We start from the raw sequence: 17,248 nt of genomic DNA on the forward strand, positions 1-17,248 counted from the left end.
TATATATATACAGTAAAACATGCAGTGTATGTTTATGCACTGCATAATATAGCAAGTACTGTATGCTGAAGTAGATTTCGAAGAGAACAAACTTTTGGTAAAGAATTAAAACTATCTCATTATGTTTCAATGTGGAATTCTTTGTAAATTTATTTATTTACCAAATTTCTCTCTGGGATCAAAAAAGTATTTTTGAATTTGAATTTGAATTGAATTTGAATTTAAAATGTGTGAAAACAATAGACAACAAAGTCATAGCACGCTATTCCTGATTAATCTAAACATTTTGATTTATAAAAAGCTTAAAAAATACAAAATAAGTAGAACAAAATAAGTTATATAATAATAATAATAATAATAATACAAAAATAAGTTTGAGAAGAAACATAAAAATCAGTAAACAATGGTACAATTTTTACTCAACATTCACAATAGAAAAAAGTACATAGATCGATGTAAATAGGAATGCATGTGATGCTACGTATATGAGTATTTTAATTTGAGATTAGTTAAACTGTCTGCAGTACTTTTTTATTCTGATAGAAGCAGCCACTAAGTAATTCAGAGTTAATGCCCATTTATTAACCCAACACAAGAAACACATGATCTGTATAAAAGTTTACATTAGAGGCCAAGCAGTGAGCGTCTACTGTGTCCAAGCTGCTTTAGATGAAGTCTGTTTCTGTTTTAGGATTGGGACCAGCATGTAAAAGGAAAACTACATCTGCAAAATCAAACCTTGTACACAAATGAAAGGTAAGTTAATACCAAATGTTGTGAACCTAAAATGTGATCCAGCCCCATTTTATTTCTGAAATGTGCTTTGTGTTTATACAATAAACCGCACTGCGTGATTCATTTTGTCTTTTCACAAGCAACACTGGCTGAAATGTTTGTCTTTGCCATTTAACGGCCGATCTTTGGCCTCTTTGAACCAAACGGCGCAGCAGTGTGTCCGTCAGCTTGTCTTGAGTGTTGGGACCGTCCCTTTTTCCTTTTCTTTACGCCGCAAACAGCTGCCTTGATCTCCCTATGAATATGAGCTCTGTCACAAGATATGAGCGAGCCAGGCAGGGGAGAGGAAGCTAAAATCAGCCTTCTGTGATTGTTGCAGCTCAGCGGCTCAGTATGCGGTCTCGAGGCCTTCTGATGGAGCTCTGAACCCAGGAGGAACCAACTCAGTCTGCTCTGCTACCAGCCAAGGTAGGAGAGCTCATTCGTCACCACCCCCAACCATCTAACTCTGTCTGTCTGTCTGCTGATAAAAGAGCAACTTTTCATGAACCGCCGGAGAACGTGAAAGAGACTATATTGAGTTACAGGAGAGTGTGAGACAGCAGGTTTTATAGCTTTTCAAAGTGTATTTTGATCCATTTGGGTCTCCTGTGAGAACAAATCCAGACAGAATAGAATAGAGATAGCCTTTATTGCACCACAGACAGTATTATTTGTGAGATTTTATTGTTACAGAAAACAATAAACTCATGACTTCTGTCATTTTGGTCTCTGAACAAGAGCCAACATGTTGGCTGTCACATCAGAGGAGGAGCACACAGACAAACGTCCTCTGGGTGGTCCAAATAACGTGAAAGACCACTTGTTGCTAACTCTTTATACATTTTTCATGAGACATTATGGGATTAACTATTATTGGTTGCTTGTATAATTACTGGTCATCACCATGAGTCTGTGTGGCTGTCTTTTAACAAATATCTCATGAACCAGTGGATTTTAATTGAGACTCTCAGTAATTGTTACATCAACAACTGATTGCCTTTTGAAGTCAGCCCACAAGACAGTGCTTATACAGATACTGAGGTCAAATTTGGGATAGTCGTAGCTGAGAGTCGTCCCCAACATACAGTTTAAGCACTGGAGATTTTACAGGATCTTTAAATTAACTGCTGGAGTCAGACTTCTTTGTCCTTTAGCAAAATATCTCAGTAACTGCTGGCCAAATACGAAGAGATCTCTAAATGTGCATTTACAAGTCACCCCAATTCAAAATGGCCACTGCAGCTAATCAGCTTTAGCAAACACAAAACTGCTGTAATTCTATCAGTTTTACAGAAACTTCATCTTATAAACTTTTTTTATAAACTTATAAACTTTATTCATTTCATTAAACATAAAACATAAAACAAAATTCTATGTACATTAAAAAGAAAAGACAAATAAAATGAAATGAAAGGTGGCAGAGAGAAGAAAAAATCTTACAATATCTGCCCCTTTTTTCCCTCAAATATAGATTCAAACTCTAATAATCATCAGTTAACAAAACAAAAACATTGAAACTTTCTAAAACAACAAAGTGAATGACTACATCTTAAACTATTTTATAATTTTAACAGTCCAGTCTTTATCATTCTCTTAAATATGCACATTGATGTGGCACTTTTAACAGTGGGCCTCATGCAAGAACATGTTCGTATTCTTATCCTAAATTTCTCTTACTTTTGTTCGTACAAAGGGTTCGTACGAGCATGTCACGTCAGATTCAACAAACTCTTCTATCTTCAGGAAAAGTGTGTAAATGAGCTGCGTAAATTCCACCTGTTCTATCCAGCTGCTCGTGCACGCGAGAGGAGATTAGCATAATTACCACCCCAAAAACACCATATAAGGCTATGTTTCCTGCCTCAGATATCAGGAAGTGTCCATTCATGAAAATGACAGCAATAATTAAAAATAAGAACTTTACAAGTTCAGAGATTGAAGTCCGTCTGTCAGAGATCCAGAAAAGAAAATCTGTCATTTTTAGCAGGTCAGCTGTGGAATAAAAAGAGCTGCTAAAGTATAAACAACTGAGTTAAATCATTTTAATTAATTCAGAAGACACAGCGCTGCGCACCGTACCCCCCCGCGGTCTCAAGTGGTCTCAGATGCGGTTCTGAAATAAGCATTTTAAAATGTTTTCAAAATATGTCTGACACTTTGGAGAAAATCCAGGACTCACTGTAGGGATTATGTATCCCCTCTGGCCTGGGAACGTCTCTGAGTCCCCCAGGACGAGCTGGAAAGTGTCGCTGGGGAGAGCGGGGTCTTTCTGCAGCTGCCCCCGCGACCCGATCCTGGATAAGCCGGCCGGACGGACAATTTATATTGTTAGTCTAAATTCTTACTTTTAAAATTATAACTTTAATTCAAGCAGAATAGCCTATTGTCAACATAATTATGGAGTGTGATTTATTTTCAACTCAAAATATCTTCAAACTAACGAAATATAAAGTTATTAGTGAAGAAAACCCATCTGGATAACAGCAGACTGACTGTACGTAAAATATACGACAGGTCTGGACCACTCGTAAATTTTGTTCGTATCTGAAAAAAATCTTAGAATACGAAAACATTGTTGAATGCCACAAATTCTCCTAAATCACTCGTACGCACAACTTAAGAACAAATCTGTGCGTACGAACGGTTTTTGCATGAGGCCCATTGTCTTCTAAATGATTCCACAGTCTCACTCCTTGAATTGAGGTGCATCGTTCTTTCAAACATGTTCGAAATTTAGGTTTCATGAACATCTCAGTATTAAGATACTGAACTTAAACATGATGTGGTGGTAAAGCAAGCAAGCTCAAGCAAGTTCTTTTTTTTAAATGTCATACAGTATGCATTCCTTCAAGACTTGCTTTTTTTTAAAAAAATGAAAGTATTTCAAAACCTTTTTAAAAATAAGATTCAAAAATGTTTACATTACAAAAGACACAACAACACCATGTTGTAACCATTTATATTTAAATGGTTTAGGATTTAAATGTAAAATTTACATATGTACCTTAAACATTTTTTGTACCGATTGTTGTAAACCTTATAGTCTGACTGGGAACCCATCAAGAAACTGTTAAAGTGGTAAAAATTGGATCCAACACTTGGTTTGAAATAAAACATGCTGTAAATGATACATATAAAGGCTGAGCTGTAGAGTCAAGAATTGTAAAAAAGCACTTTTTTTGCTCGTTTCCTAATAGATATTTTAAATCTCATTTGTTTTTTACAGATGTGTCCTCAGGAACCAACACGTCATACTTACCAGAAGCAGCAGCCATGAAGCCTTACCCCGTGTCTGACACAATGTTTGCTTCACAGCAGCCCGAGTCAAAGGTCACACGAATGTTTTGTGTATTTTCCTCTCATTATGTTAACGGTTTGCCCTTGACTTGCGAATCCAAAATTTGTGGATGTATTTTAAAGAATACCAGAAATATATTGTTCTCCTCCATAAATCCTCGAAGCAAATGTGAATTTAAAATTTTCTGTGCCTCCGAATGATTCCTGTCAGCAACTATGGATGCTTGTTTCCTATTTCCCTTTTTGACGAGTGTTGAAAAGCAGCAGCTGATATCTGCACGTGTCTTGAACAGCACAGAGCAGATGATAAGTGAGGTGAAAGGTGCCCAGAATGAATCCCAGCAGACTTGCAGAAAGATCATACTGGGGCGCAGCGTGCAGCTTTCCACAGTCCAGGAAGCAAACCATGCACACAGTGTCAAAGCACACCATGTGTACTTGTGTAGAAAATGCTTTCTACGCAGCCCAATAAAGCAAATTTCAATTTTCTGTGTTAAATTTCGAATTTAAAGCCATTTTGGCAGATTTCATCCTTAAGCCCAACATGTTGTTTGTTGTTTATTTATATTAAAGTAGAATGAACAATAAAATAAATAGGTGTGGTGGCACGATTTACCAAGAATGCAGAAACACGTTGGAATAATGCCAGAAAAGTCTGCGTGTATGATAATCAAATATGATTTAATTATGAGCGACAAACAAACAGAACTGAATCAGGAAGTTCTGCATGATTGTGACTGACTCGTCAGCAGAAAACAGCCAGTAATATAACATTATGTCATATGTTAACACCATGTGACAGTTTACAACCAATCACAGATTGCCAAATATACTGTCCAGCCTATGACAGGGCTCCCAGCCCAAAGAGTCTGTTATCAAACAAGAGAGTTCAGTCCGTTGCGGAGTCCTGACGTCCGGAAACAAACAGACTACGAGCCGAAATGAGCTATCAGAAAGATACGAGTGATGGACAGTGTCAAGGTGAAACAGATATAAATAATTAGTCCATGACAATCCCTCCTCTTGAGTAAACAATACTCAAAACCAAAAAAATGGAATAATTATGAAACGTCCAAACACAAATATATCACTCAACAAACAGATACAATGGAGAAATAAGGGGAAAATAGTGCAAGTTAAATGATGACCAACAACATATACATTCAATCAATGTAAGATACAACAGGAAAAAAGGCTTAAAAGTGCAAATATTGGCTGGTTGAAAACTGATATTTTCTTTAAAAGGTAGCAATAAAATCCCCATTAAAGTTTCTACAATGTTGCAACGTGTTAAGCTCTGAGAATGAGCAACTGCTTGAGGCTGATCCAGGATCAGATTACATCTTGTTTAAAATGTTCAGTGTGAATCCAACTCTTTAATGAGCGAGAACTTTTTTTTTTTTAATAGTCCAGTTCTTTGTTTTCATTACTGGCACAAAATATTACATCATCTTGAACTTTGTGAAATGTATTTTACCTGTTTGTTGTGGACAAAAGCATTTATTGTATCACTGTGGAAATATTTACAAGCTGCGCTACATGAGCTAATGTTAGTCCCTATAAAACCCACCTGTCTGAGCATGACATGTGAGCTTTACTGCCTTGAAAGCTGTTTTGAACCGAGTGCACAGTCACACATACACCACAGAGCGACACACAAGTTACAAGACATTTATGTTTTAAAAGTGTCATGTTTAAAAAAAAAAAGCTTAATTCAGACTAATATGCTGAGTTAACAGCTAGTTTGAGCAACAATTATTTCAATAGAAATAGTTAATTAGGTGTCCCAATCTGCACCAAAGCAATGCCGCTGTCTTCTAACGATAAGATGTTAATTATTTATAACATTTTTACAGAATCAAAAAATTTGAAGTGTCATCTTGAAACAGGAAAAAAAATCAGCTTAAAGTTGAGCAAAAGATACAAAAATAAAAGCCATTTCCTGCAAGCTGCATGAGCAGACTAATAAATGAAGGCCTAGGCTTACATACAAATAAACAAACATGTTTAGTTTGCTCTGCTGTCTCCAGCAGTGCTGCGTGAAGTAAGACAGTAGCCACTTGAATCATTACTTCAACAGCCATAAACACTGGATTACGACTAACCACTGTTGGGTGCCGGAACCTGGAGACCCACTGGGTCACACACTTGTGCAGGGGGTGTAAAGTTTCAGACCAGTGAGAAACTGGCAAATTGATCTGAGGAGGTGGCATGCAAGTAGTCTGTGTAGAAATGCGAGGGAGAAGCTGTGAAACCAAAATGACCATCTGTCCAACATGGAGGCTGATTTGTGCCGATAAACAGACGTGACCAGACTAATGTTACACAGTAAACTGTCAGGGAAGCAGGAAGGAGCTGTGTGAAAGTGTTTGAACCATTTGTACTTTCAGCCCAAGTTGACAAAGGTCTAAGTGTTGACAGTGGCAGGCTTTTAAAAACAGTTTACAGCTGAACACATAAAACTTCAAGTCTAAAGAGGTTTGATGTTTTTCTAGTTTACTTGCAGGAAACAAAAGGAGTTTAAAACAATAGTTTATACTACATTGAAGTGGAGATTTGTGGGAAGGTTATTAACAATTTAGCTCTGCAGTGTAGAAGACATGTGTCTGTTTGAACAGAAATGTGATTTATTTCTGACTGGAATAATGAGCTTATGGCTTGTCGAGGTCAAAATGAATTGTACTCCAATCCTAATCGTTTTATGGAGGTGAGAACACTGTTTTATAAACCTTTAATTCACTGATAATTTTGCACTACAGATATTTGCATAACATTTTATGTCCGCAATCAAACATGGCTGAATTAACATTTACATTGCAGCCATTCTTCTATCAATAACATTAAATTTCTGCTACAATAGCCCCTTTTTACACTTACCATGTTTGAGTGGAGTGAGTCAGTGTTGTTGAGTTTTCCTTGAATAATTTCCTTGTAAAACATGAGATGTGGCTGCTGGTCCAAGGCAGGATTAGGCTATGCCCCACACCTGGAAATGTCCTCATGAGTTTTTTTCCTCTTTGACCAAAGGTTGAGTTGAGGACTAGGAGCACTCAAAGAACTTCCTGAATTTATTAGGTGTTTTAGGAGTCCCCCGCCTCGTTATAGAGAGTGGGGCACTTTCTCAAAGTGAATCAGTATGATCTATGTGTTGCTGAAATAGGCCTTAATTTCTTTTCAACACTGAGGCAACTGAGAGTAAAAAAATTATAACTATGTGTGCATGGAGCAGATAATGCAAATGTAGTGGCTATTTGGGATGGATCTGGTTTCGGCTGAGATGGTTGTTTTGCACTTCAGTCCTTTAAAGACGGAGACAATCTAGCAAACGTGTGAGAACAACAAAAAAAAAAAAGAAAACTAAAGAAAGGGGTTTGTCGACTACCTCTACTGTTACATAGTGTTTTTAGGCTTTCATGCAAGTCTGTAATAAATTTAAAAACAAACATTTTGAGGTCATGTGACACAAACAACAATATGAATAGATCATGAGTTTTTTCTAATAAGGATGGAGAGTGATTGTGACTGATGAACTGAGTTTTAGATAAACTCTTATATTTTATACTTTGTTACCAGTTAGTCGCTTAGAACCACCAAGTCTCTATTTAATATGTGCCTCGCTACAACAGTGTAAAAATATATTTTTTTTAAATTTCCGGCATACCAATGCAGACACAAGAGGGATAACCTCTAGAAGTGGGACCAGGGTTTTGATAAGTATTATGAGAACATGTGATTTGCAGCTATTTTGTTTAGACTCTGAAGCCACACAAAGGCTCAGAGTGAAATGAATTCTTTATATCCGAAAATAAACATTTAACTAAAAACTTCATATTTTTTTCCGTATTATTTGGGCTTCTGAACAATTCTTTAAACTCTAAACTGAAAGAAAAAAGATCAAATGTCAGGTTTCTGTTGTAAGACCCAAGGATGAAGGTTGACACAAGGACTTCATGAAAGGCTCAATAAATTATTGATAAACCCAAAAAACAGCTAACATGGCAGTTGGTTAAAAATAAATAAATAAACAAACACAAGACTACAAAAATACAAAAGTCACAGAACACTGAAAGAATCACAGAGAGCTCCAGAAAGGATGAAAAACACAATAAGAATTATCAGCAAAGAAGTGAGGATTCAATTTTATGCAGACTAAGGAGGTAAATCACAGCAGCTGAGACTAATAACATAATGAGGAACAGGTGTGACACTAAAACAGAAAACCAAAAGTACTAAAAACACATATAATGACACCAAGCCCGTTTTTAACCAGTGCAGTGTGCTTGTTAGGACAAATGCACAACTTGCTCTTTCATTTTTTTCTTTTCCGTTCAGCTTCAGAGAGGGGACACACAAACACAGGTTGTTGTTTAACTTTGCCCTGCCGAGAGCTCGGTCAAATGTGTGAAATATCCTAAGCTTATCAGCTGACAAGTCTCTAAATCCAGACAAGAAAACTTTCATTATCGCTGCACTTCACCTTTACCAGGGAGCTAATAATAAACATCCTTCTGTGTTATTAGGTTGCATATACCTAGACAGATTTTCAGGTTTTTTTACTTTAAGATGCTGCACAGATTGAGATATTGATTTGATTTGATTTGATTTATTAGGAAAAGATTATTAAAAATCAAGCCTGACTCAGCATAATTGCTGTTTTACAGCAGGTTCTTTTCTGCAGCACATAAAACACTCAGAAATACAGCATCACAATCACATCATTATACACCATAGACACAAAGACAAACAAGCATACCAAATTTCAGGAAGGCAGCATTTGCAAAATAAGACGTCTAAACATGAGCACAACAGAAAGTGTCCAGCAGATGGCAGACAAGATTCTTCTTAAAGGGCTGTAGTTTTGACTTTATGTTTTGAGGAATGTCATTCCATGCTTTAGTATAAACATAGAAGAAAGACCTCTGGCCGTAACAGTTTTTAAAAGTTGGTAATATCAGTTGTCCTTTTGTAACAGATCTAGTTGAATGACCATTTCCAGAATTTGATTTGGGCAACAATGCACAGAGAGTTCCATAATTGGCACCTTGGAAGATCTGAAAATATAAAGTAATACCACTATACAAAACATAATTCTGAAAAGTCAGGGCATCAGACAATGAAAGAACTGTACAGTGATGAGTCCAACCAGGAAGTTTTTTATGAATTTTGTAGGCCCTGTTGTAGAGCCTAACTATGGGTTCTAAGATTTCATTTGTTGTAAGAGACCAAACAGGTAAACAGTACGACATGGTTGAGAGTATAATGGCATGAAGATAGATATTTGAAACAGAAGATGTCAGATTGGATCTAATTTTTGAACAAAAGTGTAATTTCTGTTTTAACTTAGTGGTTAAGACTTGTACATGATCACGATAAGTCAAATGAGAATCCAAAGTAATTCCAAGATATTTGTAGGTAGTGACAATATCAAGGGGTTTGTTTAAAAAAGTGAGTTGATTTGTTATATTGAAATGTCTCGATGAGGAAAAATACATGCACATATCATCTAAACATTTTTACAACTAAATTTAATGTACGAATGTGTAATGTAACTAATCTTTGTCTTATAGCATCATAATCTGTGTGCCGTTATATTCTTGGACATTTAAAAGTGTTAGGATAAACTTGTGACATAGACATTGTGACAACTGAACAGCAGTGGTTTGGAGATATACTTTATGCCATTGGTTGGATTGTTTAAAGGATGGTTTCATTCAAAGATTATAACTTCGTTTTTCTGATTTTCAGCCATTTCCACCTAGAAAGGCTTCAGTAGGTCGTGTTGTTCACATCTGCAACCTCCCCGAAGGCAGCTGCACGGAGAATGACGTCATCAACCTGGGCCTACCCTTCGGCAAAGTCACCAATTACATCCTTATGCGTTCAACCCATCAGGTAGAACATTTTATGTATCATTTTTAAAGAGTTTTATGTTTATTTTGGTAAACATTCATACTTTCAAACTTGTTTTTTTTATAGTTTCAATTAACAGTAGTGATATCTGAGAGTTTCTGTTCTCTCATTAGGCTTTTCTGGAGATGGCATATATTGAAGCAGCTCAGGCCATGGTTCAGTACCACCAACTGACCCCAGCCATGATTAACAACCAGAAACTCCTCATAAGGATGTCTAAGAGGTACAAGGAGCTTCAGCTCAAGGTAAAACTAACATACAAGCTAAACAGCAGACTCTTTATGGTGTTTTAGACGCTAAGCTTGAGTATCTTTTCCTTGTAGAAACCAGGTAAAGATGTACAATCAATCATCAAAGATATCGCTTCACAACGAGAGCGAGATCAGATGCAAGAACTTGAACAGTAAGGTGACCTTCTCCTTTCAGTTTTAACGTCTTGTTTGGTTTCGAAAAACCCCAAAAAGTGATCTGCTTCCTTGTTTTGCTCCAGCTACCTGCCAGAGAGACCTCGCTCCCGCAGCCCCATCAGCCGGTCTCTGACCCCTCATTCCCACAGTCCTAGTTTTACATCATGCAGCTCAGCCCACAGCCCCCAAGGAGCGACCCACAGGGCTCCAGATCGAGGGAGCAATGGGCTGAGTCCCCACCGGGGCTCTTGGGATTGTTTACCACACCTGAGAAGAGCTGAGGATGAAAGGGAGCGAGAGCATTTTTGGAGAAACGGTGGCAGCATGGACGACGATCGACCCAATGGACGAACGTCGGAGCGTCTGAAGACTTACCAGAAATACTCGGGCCATCTCGGTTCGAGAGCCGCAGATGAGAAAGGAAGTGAAGGGATGAGAAGCAGCAGAGACCGTCACCCACGAGACAACCCTCAAGGTTTCAACTCGTACAGAAGCGTGGAAGATGACTTCTACCTGGAGCACGTGTACAAGTCAGACAAGGAACTCAGAACTTCTCACCAACGGCACGATTCAAAGCCCAAGAGGAGGGATGGTGGCAGCTACCATGTTCGGTCCAGACATTCTGAGTTTGAGATGAGCGAGGCGCTGCCAGGCAGGACATCAGAGGACAAGAGGACAAGCTCACCAGGCAAGGACAGGAACAGAAAGATGAGCAGAAGGCACACAATCACAGAAAAACAGACAAAAGAAACTGAAAATACTGTGAGTAACGTTTGAATATGTATTGCTTTCTGCATACCAGCTGGATATTCATCACGTCCTTCTGCCAACAATGGTTTTCCATCTTTCAGGAATCTCTGCTGAAAGAAAAAGCAGCTTCACCTCAGCAAAGTCACAAGTCAAAAGAGGAATGTGACAAAGATAAAGACAATGTGAGTGAGCCTGTGCCTTTTTCCTTTGTTAATAAATCTGTTTTGTTTTGAAGCGCTTCCAGGTCCAAACCTTTTGAAAATTGTTGATAACTAAAGTGATGTTAAACCAATGGGCATGAAACACTGAAACTCTAATTAAATTACATCAGCACTGACCAGGATAAAGACTTCTGCACATAATTTGAAATTTAGTCTAGTTGTGGTTAATTTTAGGATTGTAGCAGGGAAGGTGCATCTAAGACTGTAAAATGATTTAATTGAACTGATTTATTTATTTCAAACAGGTTAAAACGGCTGAAGGATGAACTAAGTGAGGAGAGCAGAGTTAATATCTTTATTCTACCACTCAATAAATTTAATTATCTGTAATTTAATTCAGTTTATCTTTATAGAGCCAAGTCACAAATTAATCTAAAGAAGCCAGATTTTGTGGAATCACTTCGTCTCATTCTCACATCCTGAGCAGCACAGTGGCGACAGTGGAGAGGAAAAACTCCCTTTAAACAGGAGGAAACCTGACAGGTGGCCATCTGCCTCGACCAGCTAGGTTTGAGAGGACAGGAAAGAGACACAAGCTGCGTTTCCACTGACCATGAAAATGCGCAAATTAGAATTTCGAAAATAAATTTGCTCAATGGAAACATGTCAATTTCGAAAAAAATTACGTTTTTCGACAAAATGTTTTTGCACTAGGTCAGATGAGGTGGTATTTCAGCCATATCGAAATTAGTGTTTTTCGCACAACTGCAATGGAGACACTTTTTTCGCATCACGGGAGTCACATGATCAACAACCGGCTGTTTCTACTGGCGAAAAAGACAACGACGAAGAAGATACCAGGAAGTAGAAGTAGTAGTAAAATCACAGAAGTAGTAAATGAAAGTAGTAAACTCGCCGACTACAATTTCCCAAAAACACAGCATACGTAGCCGCTCCAAAGTAGGGGCTTGTTGCTGGAAAGCCTCGATAAAAGACGCCGACGTCTCCTCTGATGATGAGCGCTAGTGTCGCGGTAACAACATGCTATGTGTTTACATCCATCGCCACCATGTTTGTAATGACTTATCACGAGAACAAACATTTTCACGCGTGACTTTAATAGCATTTCTTACTTAATGGAAACACCGCAGTGCGAAACTGTGATTTTTTGACATTAACAGAATATCAACAAAGTTTTATGCACATTTGCAAGCATTTACAGACACACTCAGAAGGACTGGTCCAGGTGTGTTTTCCTCTGGAAAAGAGACAAAGAAAAATGCAAAAATGACAGAAACAATTACAACAACAAACTTAGAGGAGAGTGAAAGACAGCAGCAGAGTGAGGAAATGTGATCGGTTTGTCCTCTAGTCAGGAAACAAACCCTAACTATATGATTTATCAAAAAGGTAAGTCTTCAGTCTAATCTTAAAAGTAGACAGAGTGTCAGCCTCATGGACAGAAACTGGAAGTTGGTTCCACAAGAGAGGAGCTTGATAACTGAAAGCTCTGCCTCCCATTCTACTTTTAGAAGCTCGAGGAACCACAAGTAAACCTGCAGTCTGAGAGTGAAGTGCTCTGTTAGGAAAGTATGGAACAATAGGATGTTTAATATATGATGGAGCTTGGTTGTTCAGAGCTTTGTATGAGTAATATTTTAAATTCTATTCTAGATTTGACAGGGAGCCAGTGGAGAGAAGCTAAAACTGTAGAAATATGATCTCTCCTTCCAACTCTCATTAAAACTCTAGCAGCAGCATTTTGGATTAACTGAAGACTTCTTAAAGAGTTTTTTAGATGTCCAGATAATAAAGAATTACAGTAATCCAGTCTAGACGTGAGAAGTATCGGCCTTCTCAGGACCACAGGTCAACAGCCGACATGCGTGCCTGACATATTTTCTTGATGTTTACTTTTAGGAAAAGAAATTGGAAAATAATGAAGACACAGATGAAGAGTGTTGGTATCCTAAGAATATGGAGGAGCTGGTCACTGTGGATGAAGTGGGAGGAGAAGATGATTCCATCGTTGAACCAGACCTTTCTGAGCTGGAGGAGTTTGTAACCGGCCCCAAAGAGGTTGTCGTGGCAGAACCAAAAGTAAAGCAGGAATCACCAACAGCATCATCTCTGGAAGTACAGAAAGCATCCGAGGAGAAATCTGAGCAAGGGAAGTCCTGGGGCGATGTAGGACAAGTATCTACATGTCTAACTGAGAAAGCAGAGGATAGAGTAACTGCATTGATCAGCAAAGAAGAGAAAAGTCATTCAGTGACTTCTGAGCTACAAGTCAAGGATATTTGTGATTTTCCCAGTGAGGAGTTCAAGGCTGCACTGGAGGAAACCTGCTTGAAAGAGAGCAATGTCTGTAACAATCAGGCTTCAGATGAACCAATGGAAAATCCTATTTGTTTATCAGAGGACAGCAAAAACCAAGAGGACAGACCAGTATTGGAAATCATCCATAATGGAGTACAACAGAAGGATTATGCTCTTAATAAAAAAGGTAAATTTAACGGATTTAGTCAAAGACAATGTCTAAACAAATATCTATGTATTGTTGGTTTTACTGGGTAAATATATATATTTTTTAATTAGAATGATTGTTTTTCTGCAACATTCAACTTTTACTGCCACAGACGTTTTGTTCTTCCTGAAATTCTCCAATGCCTCTCCTAGATATTGAAGCATCATCTTCATCCCTGGAGCAAAACAAAGCCGTCAGTGAACACAGCATCCCTTTGGGTAAACATTACACATTTTGTTACTATGACTTCTACAGTTTAAAAAAAAAACCAGACAATTTGAAGGAAATGTATTCTGTTTATCACTGGGTTTTAATGCATCACACATACTGTTTTATGTTTTAGGTTGACTAGAGCCCTATTCTGACGGGATTAGTTTTACCTAGGGACCCCATATAATAAATAAATTACTCCCCGATGTCTGTGTTTTATGTGGCGCATTCGCACGGGATAACCAAAGCCTGAGATCTTCCTGAAATTTACAGACATCTCCCGAATGTGACATTGAAGCCTTGTTAGTTGTTGTCTATTTAGTTGAACACGGCGTTGAACGGACGTTAAAAAAAAAACAAACAATGAACTTCAAGTTCTCCACTCTTCCCGCTCTCCTCTCCTCCTACTTACAGCAGGCACTGTCATCTCCACGTCCGACAGAACCCCACCCCATCCCCACGTGCAGGTACGAGTGGTGCAGATTTTTTTTAGCAAAAATCATAGATTTTTGAGGCTCATTAGGCAAATGTCCAAAGGGATTGGCATATGTACACCTTCAAGGTGGCGAGGGTGCGCGCGCCAGCCACCCAAAGCGCGCGCCTGCTGCGCTGCGGCCAGAGCTCAACACTCTGCATCAGCCAGAAGGCTACAAACAGAAAAAAAAATTCTTACCGTACAGTGAGCCACCATTTGCATCTGATTTTGCTCCCTCTCTTCAGACTTCTTTTTAAAATTATTGTTATTATTTTTATGGCGCACAATGTGTCGGGTTTTTCCGGCCTGGGACCGAAAAGGTTTTCAGTGCACTCCAATCCAGCCTCCATTCTTCACCAAAAGTAAATAAAAATGCACCAAGAAAACCAAAACCACCTAATTACATATGGGATTCAGTCCATTCCTGTCCAAATCACAGAGATGCCGATTCGCATTGGATTAGTATTATCACAGGACCTTGGAGTTCAGCGAATAATTATAGGCAATTTGCGGGGGAATTTTTACTTAACCAAGTACTGACATGGCTGATTCTCATGGGATTAACAACACAGACTACTCTCTGTAATTATTACAAATAGCATGGGATCCCTAGGTAAAACTAATCCCATCAGAATAGGGCTAAGGATGTATTCTAATTACTCATTGATTTGACTGATTTGATTTGATTTATTGATTTAACAGGAAAAGATCACAAAAAATCAAGCCTGACTCAGCATAATTGCTGTTTTACAGCAGGTTCCTGTTCTGCAGCACATAAAACACTCAGAATTACAGCATCACAATCACATCATTATTCACCATAGACACAAAGACAAACAAGCATACCAAATTTCGGGAAGGCAGCATTTGCAAAATAGGATGTCTGAATATGAGCACTACAAAAAGTGTCCAGCAGATGGCAGACAAGATTCTTCTTAAAGGGCTGTAGTTTTGAAATGGACTTTATGTTTTGAGGAATGTCATTCCATGCTTTAGTATAAACATAGAAGAAAGACCTCTGGCCGTAACAGTTTTTAAAAGTTGGTAATATCAGTTGTCCTTTTGTAACAGATCTAGTTGAATGACCACTTCCAGAATTTGATTTGGGCAACAATGCACAGAGAGTTCCATAATTGGCACCTTGGAAGATCTGAAAATATAAATTAATACCACTATACAAAACATAATTCTGAAAAGTCAAGGCATCAGACAATTATATGTAGGTATCCATTGCTTCTGATTTAAACTGTGACTTAGTGAATGTGCAATCTGCTTTGAGTGGCTTATGTCACAGTCATCTCAAGTAGAATGCGTAGCAGAAATAATAAGTTAACACACTCCTGGGACACTTACAACATATAGTTATTTTATCATTAATCTGTAGAAGGCCTGAGTGAGGATCTGGTCAATTGATTAGGGAGACTGCCCCCACCAGTGTGATGTTTTGAGGTGGGGCCAGATCCTGAAGAAGGTGTTAAAATGAGATTGCATTTCCTGATTCAGGGTCAAAAACGATGATGGAATACAAATCTGTATTTTGGTCCAGCTGGGTTTTGAATGAGTTCTTACCTACAAATAACATTCAAGTCTTATTTGGTATTCATAGTTTTCGACATGCATTGGAGTGACTAAACATGATTTATTTTTCAGCTTCTTAAATTTAATCATCATTTTTGTCATTTACAAGACACCAACAGCGGAAGCTAAATCAAAGATGTATTTGAACACTGAATACGCAGTTATGTGGCTTTCTAATAATTTAGAAAAACTATAAGGTTTTCCAGATTTTGCCTAATTCTTATTAAGTGTCTTCTAAAAGTATCTTAACAGTATTATTACTTATGAGAATAATTGGTCCTCTATAATTTTGTGCCCATGCTGGCAACAATTTATTTGCCCATTTGGTGAATAAAGATAGTTTTCTATTTTCTATCTTTCTATGTTTTCTATCTATGAAATTATGATAATTTGCACTAATGTTTGAAATAATTATAAATACTAATAATACAAGTACCATTGTCCAGTGTGTCCCTGTTAGAACAAATCTAACTGGCAGTACTAGGTTTTAACTTTTCATTTTGCTCAGGTTTAAAAGTTAAATCAATCTGGATTCTTCATCCTCAGAATAAATTGTTTCCCCATACACGATTCTGATGGACAATCTGTTGCATTAGAGCACTAAGTGAGTGGAATGGCTCATCCCAAAGCAGAACTATTTCTGTGAGCGGGCTGTGAGATGCACCCTAGAGGGACGAGTATTAGCATCGGGGTTAGATGACATGCCTGAGCACATGCTCAATGTTTTGTTGCTGCAGCACGGTCACTCGCGTAAACCTAACTGTGCTGCAATAAAAGACAACACACACACACACGTTTGTTCTCCTATACCCATGGGGACTTTGCATTGACTTCCATTCAGTCATTCATAAATTTATCTAATCTATACAATGTAATTTTCTGGGTTTTTTTTTAATAATCTATCTTTCACTGTTAAAATTAACCTACCCTTAAAATTATAGACTGTTCATGTCTTTGTAAGTGAGCAAACTTGCAAAACCAGCAAGGGATGAAATACTTCCACCCGAACCAATGGCTCGGTGGTGTCCCTGTAAAGGACGTCAGAGCTCTCTTTTCCACCTCCTCCATGTACAGGTTTGCAATAATAGGAGAGACTGGGGAGCCCATAGCCAGCCATGTTTCTGCCTAAAGTATTGCCCCCCATATACAGTAATAA

At 38.1% G+C, this 17,248-nt stretch overlaps 1 protein-coding gene across 1 annotated transcript in view; it reads left to right on the forward strand.

The window, feature by feature from the left end:
• The window catches only part of rbm20 (RNA binding motif protein 20), a gene marked incomplete at its 5' end in the record, with an annotated part of 24,632 nt that overhangs the window by 2,095 nt on the left and 5,289 nt on the right, over window positions 1-17,248 (forward strand). Inside the window, 10 exon segments of the mRNA XM_014013500.1 lie at window positions 692-756; window positions 1,115-1,203; window positions 4,004-4,107; window positions 9,820-9,966; window positions 10,098-10,229; window positions 10,308-10,387; window positions 10,475-11,153; window positions 11,243-11,323; window positions 13,223-13,808; window positions 13,982-14,047. Coding sequence (XP_013868954.1) covers window positions 692-756; window positions 1,115-1,203; window positions 4,004-4,107; window positions 9,820-9,966; window positions 10,098-10,229; window positions 10,308-10,387; window positions 10,475-11,153; window positions 11,243-11,323; window positions 13,223-13,808; window positions 13,982-14,047 — 2,029 coding nt within the window.

The sequence above is a fragment of the Austrofundulus limnaeus genome, unplaced genomic scaffold (genome assembly GCF_001266775.1).
Source record: "Austrofundulus limnaeus strain Quisiro unplaced genomic scaffold, Austrofundulus_limnaeus-1.0 Scaffold102, whole genome shotgun sequence".
NCBI lineage: Eukaryota > Metazoa > Chordata > Actinopteri > Cyprinodontiformes > Rivulidae > Austrofundulus > Austrofundulus limnaeus.